Consider the following 15,126-nt stretch of genomic DNA (forward strand, 5'->3'; position numbering starts at 1 on the left):
GATAGATAGATAGATAGATAGATAGATAGATAGATAGATAGATAGATAGATAGATAGATAGATAGATAGATAAGAGAGAGACAGAGACAGAAAGGCATTAAAAAAATCAAATGTTCAAAATACTCAATTAGAACTATTTGGGGCATATATTGTATTTAGGGTGGAGAATGCTAGCAATTTTCTTTTTGTGAAGAAATAGGTCAGTTTCAAACTACAAGTTTAGAATTACTATATCTGGATAATGGTGGGAGATGCTAGTGATTGGTAGAAAAAACAAGGGATGCACCCTATGGAATCCCAAAAGATACTGGTTACTGAAGGACAGTAAACAAGCATTATTTTTGCTGATAATTCCCTGTGTTCACCTCCTAACTGGCAAGATCTAGATTCATAAGGATTGGTTGAGCTCATAAGATCATGGTATCCAAACAGGATTTTTAACAGATTTTTTTTTAAAGGTTGGTAGGACAACCTGACACATATAGCCAGCAAATTTGACTCCTCTATGCATTGATATTACCTAGCCCAGTAATGAAACATCTGCAGGAAGAGAAGTGAGAGAACCCAACAACTCAGCCCTGAGCTACATCTATTACCCAGTGTAAAGCTTTAAATAGCACAGAGCAGTTTGGGCTATGTTTTACACTGGGTTGAGATTGGCTTGTTGAAGAGGTCTTGAAGACAAAATAGAACAATATGAGCTATCATAGCAACCATGGACTTCTTCACCAAAAGAATCTTCCAAGTCAAGGAACTGAATCATGAAAAACAAGCAAATTTCTGTGCCATTGACAGTGCGTCCCAATGCCTTCTCCCAATTTGTTTACAAACCATTTCATCTTGTTTCATGAAGGTCTCAGAAAGCAAGAGCTTGGTCTACAGCTTCAAGAAGGGAAAACGGGCTGACCGCACCACTCTTGGAACAACTATAAATATCCTTTGTGGTGATATCCCTATCTACTGGGCTGAGGTAAAACACTTACTTACCTTCGAATGCTGTACTTGCTGGAAATGACTGTCTAATAAGTTTATAATTGATTGGTGAAATAAGACTTCCATACTTGGGATAAAAGGGGAGAGACACCTTGATGCTTTATAATCCAAAATCATCTTTTCCCTATTTGTGTGAAGAATGGAGGGACAAGACAGCCACATTGTGAAATTAGACCAGGATTCCTCAGCTTTGAGCCCTCCAGATCATAGCGTATACGCAGTTGTCCTTCACCCAAGTCTGATGAAAGTTGCCATAGCAACCAGTATCTTCCATGCCACACCTGCGCAAATAGTACCTCATCCATCACATTAGCAACAGGTAGCAGCAGAGTGTTCTGTTCAGTCCTTCCAGGGGAAGATAAACTTATCCTAATCCTGTGAGGGAAAGGATACCTATTTCACCCTTTCTGACAATCCCCACCACCATAGTGAATTACACATACAGGTAGTCCTTGACTTACGACCACAAATGAGCCCAAAATTCAATTTGTTAATTGAGTTTTTCCCCATTTTACAACCTTTCCTGCCACAATTCTTAAGTGAATCACTTTAGTTGTTAAGTTAGTAACACGGTTGTTAAGTGAATCTGGCTTCCCTATAGACTTTGCTTGTCAGAAGGTCACAAAAGATGATCACGTGATCCTGGGACACTGCAAGCATCATAAATATGAACCAAATGCTAAGCATCTGAATTTTGATCACGTGACCATGGGGATGTTGCAACGGTTGTGTTAAAAATGGTCATAAATCACTTTTCTTCAGTGCCATTGTAACTTCGAACCATCACTAAACGAACTGTTGTACGTTGAGTTGTACCTGTATGCTTACTAGGCTTCAGATGAGGAACTTTGCAAGTAAGGGTTTCTCTGTCCCTCCTTCTGTATTTTTATTAGTCTGCGATATGGACAATATCTCTTCTGGGCATATTGGGCTCAGAAGATACCCAGTTTATTATTTCTCTGATTTTCAACCTTTATACTGTTGATTAAATTTGAAGGGGTGGGTGGGAATTGAACCCAATGAATACAGTAAAAGGATCGGGCCAGTGGAGGTGCTTTTAACTCTTTCAGTGCTGTATTGCCATTAGTTTGAGCGTCTCACTTCTAGTCTATCAGCACTCTCTAGTTCAGTGGTGGCGAACCTATGGCACGGGTGCCAGAGGTGGCACTCAGAGCCCTCTCTGTGGGCACCCGCATTGTCGCCCCAGTCCTAGGCCTTCAGTTGGGTTTTATAAAAGCTTTTCGCTTTAGGCCTCCGCCGCCGTGTGCAAAAAAAAAAAAGGTTCAATCAATCAGTTCAATTTCAACTTCTGGGGAAAAAAAAAGATCTTGCAAAGTTGGAATTGACTGATTGAACTTTTTAGTCCCATCCAGTCTGCCGTTACCACTGCAGCCATGCCCACCCAATTGGCCACACCCAGCCAATGGGCCACACCCACTTGGCACTCGACGATGCATAAGTGGGTTTTGGGTTGCAGTTTGGGCACTCGGTCTCTAAAAGGTTCGCCATCACTGCTCTAGTTCTACTTGATGCTTCCCTTCCTGTAGAGTTGTCTTCTATGGATTCATGCAGTTCTGAGGAGGTTGCACTTGAGGAAAGACACACAATCTTAGAGAAAGGCACTTCTTTGTTCCAGTAATTATTTTCTTCTTTTGCAGAAGCAACAGAAGGAGCAGCGAAGCTTCCATTGCTTCATTTGGTTTTTAAACCTTTGCTTCAATATACTTTAAACCCGCTCATACTTCCATGTGTCTCTACCTTGGCCATTCCCTATACGTAAAAGTCCACAATTCTTGGTATCATACTAACTCCCAAACACAATACTGCCAGAAGAACAGGTGCAACTTTGTCATTCAGTCATTCCTCTCCACTGATATTAATTTCCTCACCGAAAAAAAACAGTCCAGTTGCCTTTTGAAGAAGCACCCTTGAGACTACTGACATTAACAATGATCTGGTGGATTTCATTCCTAAAGATGGTAAATAAAGGACAGTCCTGAGGTCCACACAAATGCTTTGTCTATTTTATCACCTGGTTGAGCAAACGGGTCAATCTCAGCATGGGGAGGGGGCAGGTGGCATGACTAGTTGTAGGAATGATGTGACTTCCAGCCCAGCATCTGGAGGCACACACATCATCTTGCCAGATGCAATGGATACAGATTCTAACACCTTCAACTAGCACAACCATGATAGTCAAGTGCATTTGAAGCATTCTAGGGAAAAGAAACAACACGGGCAATCTTTGTGCTGCCCATCAACATCATAAACCCCACCTATAAGTATGCATCGTGCTAAAACCTAAATAAAAGACACCTATAACCCACTAAAACACACATCACACTAAAAACTAAGTAAGGCATAATGTTGAGAGTTAGATGTAACGCTATGCTGCAAACCGCGATGTACAACAGTGTTTCTCAACTTCAGCAACTTTAAGATAGAGGAACTTCAACTACCAGAATTCCCTAGCCAGCACTGCTGGGAAATTCTGGGGAATTTCTGAGCTGGGGAATTCTGGGCGTTGAAGTCCACCCATCTTAAAGTTGCTGAAACCCTGGTCTACAATAACAAGAGCTTATCTCATATACACGATATATACCTCCCGCCTGGACTACTGTAATGCTCTCTACATGGGGCTTCCCTTGAGGAGCACCCGGAGGCTCCAGCTAGTCCAAAATGCGGCCGCGCGGGCGGTGTTGGGAGGGACTCGTCGCTCCCACGTAACACCGCTGCTGCGTGAGCTGCATTGGCTGCCGGTGGCCTTCCGGGTGCGCTTCAAGGTGCTGACTATCATCTNGGACTGGCCTAGGGCAATTTTTAAGAGGGGTTTTTAGAGGGGTTTTTAATCATATTTTAATCAGACAATTTAAATATTTCATTTTAATTAATTTTAATTTTGTAATTGTTATTGGTGTTTTTAATCGATTGTCAGCCGCCCTGAGTCCGCAAGGAGAAGGGCGGGATATAAATTCGAATAATAAATAAATAAATAAATATATATATATACTAGCACGAGAAAACATGGTTGCAATGCTAAACGTTACAGCTTAGCAGAAGAAAGAATGACTTCTGAGCAACCTTTCCGATTTTCCAATTTAATTGTAAGGAGAGGGAGACGGAGGGGGGAAGGGGGAGGAGGGAGGAGGAGGAGAAGAAGAAGAAGAAGAAGAAGAAGAAGAAGAAGAAGAAGAAGAAGAAGAAGAAGAAGAAGAAAAGATGGAAGAAGGAAGAAGGAAGAAAAAAGAAAGAAGAATCACTTTGTTACGAAACCCGGAATCTCTAATTCCCCCACTTTCTCCTCTCTAACTCTCTATAGTTTGGTATCCATGGAAGCGAGGAAAGAGAATACATGGGAAGAGAGAGAGAGATAGGCGAGAGCGAGCGGGAGACGCTCTAGGAACCAGATTGTTGCGGTGGGCGGAAGGAGATGCCGCTCCTTCCGGCGCCGGCTATTCTCCTTTCCCGCCTTGAGGTAAGCGGGTTTGGCGCCGCCCGCGCGCGGAGGCGTTGACCGGGCAGGAGGCCGGGACCCTGGACCGGGCTGGGGAGGGTGGGCGAGGGCAGGAGGGTCGGGGGGGCTGCGTCTCGACCCTCCTGCCCGCCTGCTGGGCGCCCCGGCTGCGACTGAATGGCCGCCCTCGCCCCTCCGCCTGCTTGGAAGGGAGAGCAGCTGCTCCCGAGTCTCCCCTCAGTGCAGTCGGCTGTGTGTGTGTGGTGGGGGGGGAAAGAGGGGGCGGAAGGGGCAAAAGAGCCTCTTTCGTTTATTTATTCTCTCCCCCTCCCTCCCCCATCGTTTTCCCCGCTTTGCAGCGCTTGCAAAGGGGCTCCCGGGGACACTCCAGGACTGGAAAACGGTTTACTAAGCTGGAAACCATGGCTTTCAGACAACCCCCCCCCCCCCAAATATGAAGATTTCCCCAGGACTCCGAAGCCAAAGTGAAAGGAATCCCTTTATGGTTTATAAAGCACAGGGACGGGGCGATTCATTCTCCCGAAGGGCCGCATGAGAAACTGGGACGGTTGTGGAGGGCTGAACCGAATTCTGTTCGGTTTTAACCCGTTTTATTTATTTATATATATAAATAAATATATAGGTCTTTAGTTCTTCGGGTTTTCTCCCGCGTAGAATTGGAAGTGTCTTGGCGACGTTTCGACGAAGTCACATCCGTCGTCTTCAGGCTGGTGTCTTCAGCTTCGTGCTTCTGGGAGTAGTGTGTGCGATCGCAGCTGTTTCTTCCTTTTCACTGCCAGTGGGGTTTGAGCTGATTGGGTGGGAGCTTGGCTCAAACCCCACTGGCAGTGAAAAGGAAGAAACAGCTGCGATCGCGCACACTACTCCCAGAAGCACGAAGCTGAAGACACCAGCCTGAAGATGATGGATGTGACTTCATCGAAACGTCGCCAAGACACTTCTAATTCTACGCGGGAGAAAACCCGAAGAACTAAAGACCTACATACAAACACCCGCGAAAACCTCAGAAAACAAATAAATATATGTATATGTATGTATGTCTGAAATAGTCTTAAAAATATGAGTCTCGGATATATTCATGTTCAAAATCAGAAGACATAGATCACCAAGACTAAAAATTTATTTAAAACTCAGTGTTAAATAAATTTTTAGTCTTGGTGATCTATGTCTTCTGATTTTGAATACATGTATGTATGTGTATATAATATATGTATGTAATTAATGATATCCGTGAAAATGTGACTCCTGGGCATAATTGTAGGCAAAATAATACACGACCACCAGGAGGATTTAAGTAAGAAAAATATACTTTACTAAAATTGCCAAGACGCGGTCTAGGAGCCGGGTGCAAATGTCAGCCAAACCTATTTAAGTCATCGTTGTAGACTGGCCTTTTAGCCCTGATGATGTTGGGAGTTCCCAACGAAAGCTTGGCAATTTTAGTAAAGTATATTTTTCTTACTTAAATCCTCCTGGTGGTCGTGTATTATTTTGCCTGCATGTATGTATGTGTATATAATATATGTGTGTGTGTGTGTATGTATGTATATATTTTAAAAACCTAATAAATTATATGGTTTTGATTAGCTGCTACTGGTAAGAATACATGTTACGTCTTATTTGCATTTGATTTCTAATCACAGACCAGACAAGGACAGCCAAAGGGGCCACCAGATGTGACTCCTCAAATGGCCGTGTCTGGTTTAGCACAATCTGTGAATGGAGTGTAATCTAACTGATTTCTCTTAATAATAATAGGACATGTTGGGATATTTTCTTGGGATGTAAGTAGAGAGGACAGATGACAACTCTGGCTCAAAAGGGTCATTGCAGAAAATGGCAGATTAGGGAAAAACAAGACAATGTTTTGATTATTGGTCCTGAAAATGCAGAAGACATCCTATGATGGAGTTAAAAAACAGCAACAAAAAGAAACCCCTACAGTGTTAATACATACACTATGGGAGCATGTCAATTTGGGTGTATTTGGGGTGGTGTGTGTGAATGGGGTATCTTTTTGAAGTAGGTGGTTTTCCTGAACTAATAGATGGTTTTTTTCTAATCAGGAAGTATGGAGATTTTGTAATGGCAGACTATTTGTCAGCATGAATCAGGGTTGAAACCAGATAGTTCCTGCATCTCAAAAATTCTTTCTCTTCCTGCTTTTCGTCTCAGCAGATCATGTTTGGCAACTAACTTACTTCCCAGAAGTGTGGGGGTTGGACGGAATATATTGTTGATTCAGTGTAAAAGTATGAACTAGAAAATAAGAGTTCAGAGTTCAGCTGGGTTATAAATGCCTTGGATTTAAATCCTTCACACGGGAATAGATTGTCCTGGACTCCAGAGTGACTTCTTTGGGGGATGAGCTGTATGTGGAGCAGAATGGGTGATTAAGACTTTCTATTATTAGCCTTACAGCCAGTCTCTGATCTGTAACTTAAGGACAGTAAAACTGACTTATACTGCGGTTGCGGTTTGACCAGCACGCGAAACCAAGAGGTGTGGCGGGTGAGCCATATTTTTCTTTACATTGCTCATTGCTGTTTTATCAATCTCTGCAGTTTGCCATTTTATGGGACTTGGGATTGATCAGTATTTTGACTTTCTGAGTATGAGTTGTGATTTCTGGAAATTCTGCATTATGTTCTACAAATCATGGTTAAATATCAATAAAGAACGGAGACTATGCATGCTTGTTTACTTGGCTTTTTGATTTAGCCTGCCATCTAAACACTGCACAGTAGCCTTCCCATTTTGTGTCTCTGTGTTTGTCTTCAAATTGTTCTTGACTCCTGACAGTTGCCTAGAAATGTCCCTGCAGATTTCTCTGCAAGATTTTCAGAAGCGATCTGCCATTGTCTTTTTCCTTTATACCACCTCCTGGGCCCCGGTCCACTGGTAAACAGTGGGCCAGCACGCATGTGCATGCACAGCTCACACCAGCAGGGGTGTGTGTGTGTGTGTGTGTATGTATGCGCAGCTCCACTTGCGCGAATGATAGGCTGGTGCACATATCTCCACTCACGCAAGCTGTGAGCTGGCGTGCACTTTTCTTGTTAGTCTTCAAATTTGATTCTTTTCTTGAGATACTTGGAGTCACATAAGAACAAGGTAGCACTGCTTTGACCCTTGATCAGCAGGTGAAGTCATTAGAAATAACGGATTTATATTTGAGTTCACAATCTTGGCAAATCTGGTCAGTGTCCATATTAAAAGCTTACGGATCTTCTCTTGCTTGGAGAACATAATTTCCTGATATAAAACTTCTTTCATACTAGAAACTGGATGGCTTCTAATGCGAAGCTCAAGCTGGACAGAGGAGTTCTGCTGGAGGATGGCATGCCAGCTGCAAAGAAGCCTAGGTAGGTGGGATACTTTCAAATGCATCTCTATAGCTCCTGAATTGGGAGTGAAGATAAACTTTGGCCCCTTCTCTGGCATGTGTGGGAATATATTCTTCAAAAAACAGTTTTCCAGACTGAAATTCCGCACCTAAAAACCCCTCATTCCAGCAAGCTATTCTACTATTTCCATTTTCATTTCACTCAGGAATACTTCTTTTAGGTCAGCTTCTATTTTTCCTCTGCTTTTGGTTTAGTGTAGCTAACCTTGCAAATATAACAACCAGAATTGTTAGACTAAGGTTCTGTCACTGCTATCCTCAATAGAACTGCAAACATTCTGTCTGTTTGCCTGTCATTAGTTCACAATATAACCTACTTCATGGTACTCTTAGAAAGATGAAGGGGGAGGGGGGGATCAAGTACCTGAGATCCTAGGAGAAAAGGCAATAGAGAAATGTGATCATTAATTATGCTCATATCTTCCCTTCTGTCCTCTGGCTGTAGGAAACTCCTGCCAAGTCTAAAATGCAAAAAGCCCCAGGATCTAGTCTTGGTGATTGGAACAGGCATCAGTGCAGCAGTGGCTCCTCAGGTGCCAGCCTTGAAGTCTTGGAAGGGCTTAATCCAGGCCCTGCTGGACGCTGCAATTGACTTTGACCTTCTGGAAGAGGAGGAGAGGAGAAAATTTCAGAAGTGTCTCGAGGACAATAAAAACCTCATCCACGTTGCTCACGATCTGATCCAGAAACTGTCTCCCGTGAGTTGAGGCACCCAGAAGGGATTCTTTTGCAGGCTTGAAATAAAATACATGCTTAAAATGGGTGAGCTACAGAAGGCCCACTAAGGATGGATGGGCCGATGGCTCTGAAAAAAAATCCAGCTGCCCAATTGAATGTCATTGGCAGCAATGCTTTTTGTTGAAGCCAGAAGCCCAGTTCATCTGCTTACTTCCAGTAAGGCTAATGGTCCTGTTTTGAATTCCATCCTCAAAGAAGCATAATGGCTGTGCCCCCTCTAATAGTATCACTGTGACACATTCCTCTGGTCATGGTCTTAGACAAGTAACGTTAAAATGTGCATCCATAGAAGATCCCCTTATTTTTAAAAGAGCTAAAGTTGGATGGAGAGAAGAAGCTGGGCGCCCAAGCTAATTTGATAGTGGTAACCTATGTCAGATTAAGGTAGGGAGTCTGGTGATACATGTCACCTTTTTCTTACTCGACACCCTTCTTGTGTGTCCTCTCAATTCCAGTCACCACATTAGTTAGGATGATGAGAGTTGGAGTTCAGCACATCTGAGAGGCTACACCACTTGGGGCAGGTGGCATGAGATTCTGATCTTGGTGTGTCTTGTTTCCTTTGCAGCGCACGAGCAATGTCCGTTCTTCATTCTTCAAAGACTGCTTGTATGAGGTCTTTGATGACCTGGAGTCCAAGATGGAAGACACGGGGAAGCAACTCCTGAGGTCAGTGCTCCATCTGATGGAGGACGGTGCCCTTGTTCTGACCACCAATTTTGATGATCTGCTGGAAATTTATGCAGCTGATCAAGGGAAACATCTTGAATCTCTTGACCTCACCGATGAGAAAAAGGTAAAGGTGTCCCTCTTCCTGTCCTAAGAGGAGTCACATCTTGTGGAGCAGTCTCCCATGAAAAAGTTTAATTAATAAGCCCAAAGTGGTAGATTTTGGAAACTGCACTAAGCCAAAAGCAAATAAACCAAATTGTGGCTTAGCTTGATACATGAACACTGTCAAAATACATATTGCTTGCTTTGGTTCTCTCCCCCATAATGAAATTCCAAATGAAAACTTTGCCCTAGAGAATCTATAAACTACTCTTGATAGCTGAAGACCAAAATGTTGTATATTTGTATCAATAATAGATGTTCAGTACTACACAATAATTGCGTTCATTGAATAGGTCCTTGAGTGGGCACAGGAGAAGAGGAAGATGAGTGTCCTTCATATCCATGGAGTCTACACTAATCCCAGTGGAATAGTGCTTCATCCAGCAGGTTACCAGAACGTCCTACGCAACGTAGAAGTTATGGTGAGATTGGCAGGTTCCTTTTAACTGCTACTGACTTTTCAGTGAAGATTGTTTTTGGTTTTTGATTCTTGAGTTTATAAACATTTAGAAATAGGCATAGTGTTGGAGCTGCACATTTGAAATTGGAAAGGAAGAGGCAGACAATATATATATAGATTTCTAAGGAGTCCATCTCATCCCCAATCCTGCTCATCTTCAGCCTGCCATACTAGGCTGGAAATATCTCCCAAACATACGGAGTTCCTATCCCATATCAGCCTGCAGAGAATCAACACTTTGAATCTTGGGTTGTTGTTTTTTTAATTCTCTGCCCATTGAATTAATCAGACAGGCTGGAAATAGGGGGGGGGGGGGCGAAACAGATTTGGCCAAACCAAGTCACAGTTCCTGTGCTTATCTGCAGGGTTGATTCTGACTTGTTCTTGGCTTGCTTAAGACATGAATGGTTAAAATAATTGTGGCTTAACTTTCTCTGTAGACTTTTCAGTTCATATTTGTCTCTGGTCTGATCTCCAAAACAGGTACTGGTTGAGATTTAAAAATAGCTCCACCTTTAGGAGGGAATGGGAACTAATCCTTAGAACAGTGGTGGCGAACCTATGGCACGGGTGCCAGAGGCGGCACTCAGAGCCTTCTCTGTGGGCACGCAGGCCGTCGCCCCAGTCCTAGGCCTTCAGCTGGGTTTTATAAAACCTTTTCGCTTTAGGCCTCCGCCGCCATGTGCAAAAAAAAAAAAGGTTCAATCAATCAGTCAATTTCAACTTCTCGCGGGGGAAAAAAAGATCTTGCAAAGTTGGAATTGATTGATTGAACTTTTTAGTCCGTTACCACCGCAGCCACGCCCACCCAATGGGCCACACCCACCCGGCACCCGATGATGCATTAGTGGGTTTTGGGTTGCAGTTTGGGCATTCAGTCTCTAAAAGGCTCGCCATCACTGCCTTAGAATCTTCTCAGTACCTTGCAGGGGGGCTTTTTCCTGGTGCTGGCTCTTTAATATTGAATCATAATACAGTTTGTATGGGTATTTGCAACAGCCTTCAAGCAGATGCTTTTACTGGAATTATCTGAGGGAGCTGACTTTATACTCTTTTATAATCGTAACTTTTCCCTTTTTTATGAAGATAGAAACATTGTGTTGTTGTTTTTTTGTTTGCTTCTTTGTGTGCTTTGTCCTTTAAAGCGGGAGATCCAGAAGTTGTACGAAGCCAAATCTTTCCTGTTCTTAGGCTGTGGTTGGACTGTGGATGATACAACTTTCCAAGCCCTCTTCCTTGAAGCTGTGAAACACAAGTCAGATCTGGAGCATTTTATGCTTGTGCGTCGTGGAGATGTGGACGAATTTAAGAAGCTGCGAGAGAACATGCTTGACAAAGGGATTAAGGTCATCTCCTACGGGGAGGAATACTCAGACTTGCCTGAATATTTTGAGAGGCTGGCAAATGAGATCTCCAACTGGAATCACGCGGGTAAGAAAAACAAGTCTTTTAATAATGTTTTTTAAAAATATATTAGAGTTTTTCAACTTTGTATGCTGCCCAGAGTCAATTTTTTACGAGATGGGCAACTGTACAAATTTGATAGATAAATAAATAAAAATAAATACATTTTCCAATGTATAAGTTTAATGGTGTATCCAGAAATCCCAAAGAAACAGGATTTATTTTAGTGATTTACCAAATTTAGAATCTGCCCACCTCACTTTCAAAGTGATGCTCACTTTCAAAGTGATGTGACAGAAGGGGATAAAAATTTATAGAGTGTAGTAGTAACTGTGTTCTAAACATTTAAATACAATGTAGGTTAAAATGTACAACAATCAATATAAATTACATACACAATTTAATCTGGTTCAGATTGTATTGGACCTACCTGCTTTTTAGAAGTTTAGACTCTGAGGTTTTCTAAGTAGAGATTTAGTTTAGGTGCTAAAATGCTTCTGGATTTCTTTCATACATCCTTTCGCCTCCTACTCTATTTAAGATAACTTGTTTTTTCCCCCCTCCTCCCAGGTCCACGACAGGGGGAACAACTGAATGGCACAGATACTGTGCGTATTGAAAACAAAGGTACAGAACTTACTTAACATTCAGAATTCCTTGCTGTTAGCTGGGAAGATGAATCTTGCTAACCAGCAGGTACCACTCACACTAAAATTGTCTTTTTATGTGTGGTAGAAGCTTAGGACTAAACATAGCAGAAAGTATCATACAGGGGATGGAAGATGCCCTGGGAAGAATGGCAGTGGATGCTTCCCTGATTCAAAACTCCCAATAAGCCAGATTAAGATGTTTTTTGTGATGATTCTGTGTTAGCAGAGACATGAAGAAAAGCAATAAATCCAATGGTTCTTCCTGCCACCGAAGAACTAATTTAAAAACCTTTGTTTCTTAGGGAGGAATATTTGTTAAAAAGGGAACTGCCATGTTTTACAGGACATCTTAGCCTAAGTAAGAACTCTCTAAAACCTGGTTTGGTCAGGTGAAACAGATTGTGTGCTTCCCGTGTGTAGAGTAACTAGGGCAATATCCAGGTATTTGGCAATTCATTTGCCAGAGGTTGGACCCAACTGGATGAGGCTTACAGGACACATTGATATTGTTCCTGATTAATTAATGCAGCAAACACTCCTGATCCTGATCATTTAATAGATCCTGATGCTGAGGAACAGGAAGCACATTTCACAATACGTTTTCCCACTTCTGTTCATTGCAAGGTCCCCTTGTGAAAAAAGTACCTAGCCTGTTTCAGCATCGAGAATCCTTGGGCGAGAGGTATCATTTCTGCTTAGAGAAGTGATATGATGCATGGAAAATCTGTTATTTCATTGGTAGACTGGTCCTCTCACCCTCCCTCTTACAAGAGGGAGTTTCTCAAAACTGCCATTAAGTTACCACTCCGTAAACTTGGTGTTCTACAAGAGTATGTATGGTTGAGATAATACGGTGGTAAACTTGAACCTGTGTCTTTTCAGTCTTCTGGGAGCTAGAAATTAATCATGTCAGCCATTTTGTGTGGTTTCCAGCCAGCCTTTTTTTATAAGATTCTCCGTATTCTTAAGATATCTCCCTTCAGTAAGGACAGACAACAACTGAAGATACTCAGGGAGTAACTGACAATGCTCGGCATATTGTCAGAGCAAGTGACATGCAGGTCCTGTAGTTACATGTCTGTATGGCTGGCTGAGGAATTCTGGGAATTGAAGTCCACACAACTTAACGTTGCTGAGGTTGAGAAACGCTGCTGTAGATTAAGGCATTATATTGGAAATTCCTTCCAAGAGAGATTTTCCCAGAGATGAAGACATGTTTATTCATTGTGATCTCGTTTTCTATTTAGGGTTTGTGTCAATAAAAAAAAATCAATCTCTTCAAAACTGAATTTATTACTTCTACTTTGATATTCTGTAAAAATTTAGACTGAGTCACGTGAACATTTTTTTAAAAAAGTGAAACTCTAATTTTCTAAATCTTTTATACTGTACAAATTTGAAGCTGGGATTTTTAAAAAGTTCACCTGTCTCCGTTTTACGTGAGCTTTATGTAAATTATTGCTAATAATGATGTTGATCAGCATAATATGCATACAGTACTTTTGGTTGACTAACTCATGGTTTACATAGCTACCCAATTCTGGGTTGGCGCAATACAGTTTACTAAAATAATAAGACTAATTTGTGGCTTACCTGTTCGATGTACAGTTAAATGCCGGTTTGAAGCTAGCTTAGCTAGACTTATTTAACTATATTTTGTCTGCTTTCATATATTACTAAGTTGTGATTTTTAAAGCTATTGTTTACTGATCGATCTTATCTGGTGGTTTGTATATGACACTAAGCCAAAAAAAATAAATCACATGAAGGGTTAATGCTTGTGTGTTAATTTGGTCTTTAATGGACAAAGTGGCATAACTGTGGATACACAAGACTTTTCAGATTTTTGTTTCAACCTGTCCAGTGGGCAGGTGGACGGGCGGGGAATGTATTCTTTACATTCAGATCAAACTACGGGCTTAACAGCAACAGCTTCCTATAAGCTCCGCTGCTGGTAAAGCTGGAGGCCCTCCTAAAATCCCACAGGTGGGCCCAGCGAGAATACAAGAACAGAAAATGAGCAAGCTGCACCCCCAGAAAACCTGTTGATCCCACTTGATCTTAGAGAAGACGGCTTTTCAAATCCAGGAAGACAAAGGAAAGGTTTTAGAAATTTTATTATATAAATCTTCAGCAGGCAGCATTCAACTTATTGCACTAGAGCACATCTGCAATGCTGAGCTACCAAGGCGTCTTTGTAGAGACATTGGTGTTATTCAACATAGCACTTTATATCAGGATCAAGAGGCACTCTGAAAGGAGAGGGAAAGGGAGGAATGCAGCAGGCAGCCACCAGGACCATCCCTGGTGAAGGAAGGGGAGAAAGAAGCAGACTGGTTGGTTTGGAAAACAAAAGCCAGTTGCAGATAGGATAGCATGCAGTGGCTCCTGCTGGCTGGTTGTGTATCCTTCCCCCTTGACAGGGGAGAGAGAAATCATGAAACCCTCTCCTGAAGCCAGAAGCTCATCTGCCAAAATTAAAATCCATACAAAGACTTGTTTTTCCCTTTAGGGGAAGGACCCTGTTGGCCGGAGAAGGGGCCAGATAAAGAAAGTGTCCTTAGAGAACCGTCAGGCACACAACCATCTGCTTCTCTGGTGTGGATTGAAGATCGTGTGCAAAGATTCAGACACGCTTAATGCATAAGGGGTTCATTCATACTTCCTCCTCCGAGAACAGATTTACCTTTCCACTTTGTTGTGGTTCTTTTGCTCTGCAGTTGGGGAACTGCTGTGATCAAAGCCAGCTTATGAAGCCTACAGCATTAGCAGACTCTATCTCTGCTCCACATAATAATCAGGGACGGCTGATTTAGCGGCTAGGAAACAGTCATTTGTTCCGGCGTCATCCCTTTGGTTTCTCATCCCCAGAAATGTCCTCCAGGGTGGCTGCTTAGGCCCAAGGCTGAATCTGAGGTATGTCAGCCAAGCCCAAGGACTGGAGCACAACTCTCTTCCTCCATTCTTGTGACACCACTAACCCAGGATGAGCTAGAGAAAACGACAGAGGGATGGAGGGAGAAAAAAGAAGGAAAAGAAAGAGAAGGAAAGAAAGAAAGAAAAAGAGGCTGGAAGGAAGGCTTACTGGACGAGCGAGTACGGAGCAAAGAGGTATTCTAGAGGAGGTGTTTTGAGAAAGACTTCTCTCAAAGAACTTTAGAGCAGG

The 15,126-nt window shown here is 42.4% G+C and overlaps 2 protein-coding genes across 2 annotated transcripts in view; both read left to right on the plus strand.

Annotated features, from left to right (window-relative positions):
- The window catches only part of LOC107298039 (pulmonary surfactant-associated protein C-like), an 8,943-nt gene extending 4,550 nt beyond the window's left edge, over positions 1-4,393 (plus strand). The window contains exons 5-6 of the mRNA XM_029286440.1: positions 854-970; positions 4,313-4,393. Coding sequence (XP_029142273.1) covers positions 854-970; positions 4,313-4,393 — 198 coding nt within the window. The remainder of the gene's footprint in view (positions 1-853; positions 971-4,312) is intronic.
- Positions 4,394-4,451: 58 nt separating this feature from the next.
- FAM118B (family with sequence similarity 118 member B) lies at positions 4,452-14,858 on the plus strand. The gene is made up of 7 exons (XM_029286439.1): positions 4,452-4,468; positions 7,750-7,833; positions 8,320-8,572; positions 9,181-9,408; positions 9,740-9,868; positions 11,052-11,337; positions 11,881-14,858. The coding sequence occupies exons 2-7, from the start codon at positions 7,757-7,759 to the stop codon at positions 11,952-11,954; spliced, it is 1,047 nt and encodes a 348-aa protein (XP_029142272.1). The 5' UTR covers positions 4,452-4,468; positions 7,750-7,756; the 3' UTR covers positions 11,955-14,858.
- The last annotated feature ends 268 nt before the right edge of the window (positions 14,859-15,126 follow it).

This window comes from Protobothrops mucrosquamatus, unplaced genomic scaffold, assembly GCF_001527695.2.
Source record: "Protobothrops mucrosquamatus isolate PMUCROS unplaced genomic scaffold, P.Mucros_1.0 scaffold3676, whole genome shotgun sequence".
Taxonomy (NCBI): Eukaryota; Metazoa; Chordata; class Lepidosauria; order Squamata; family Viperidae; genus Protobothrops; species Protobothrops mucrosquamatus.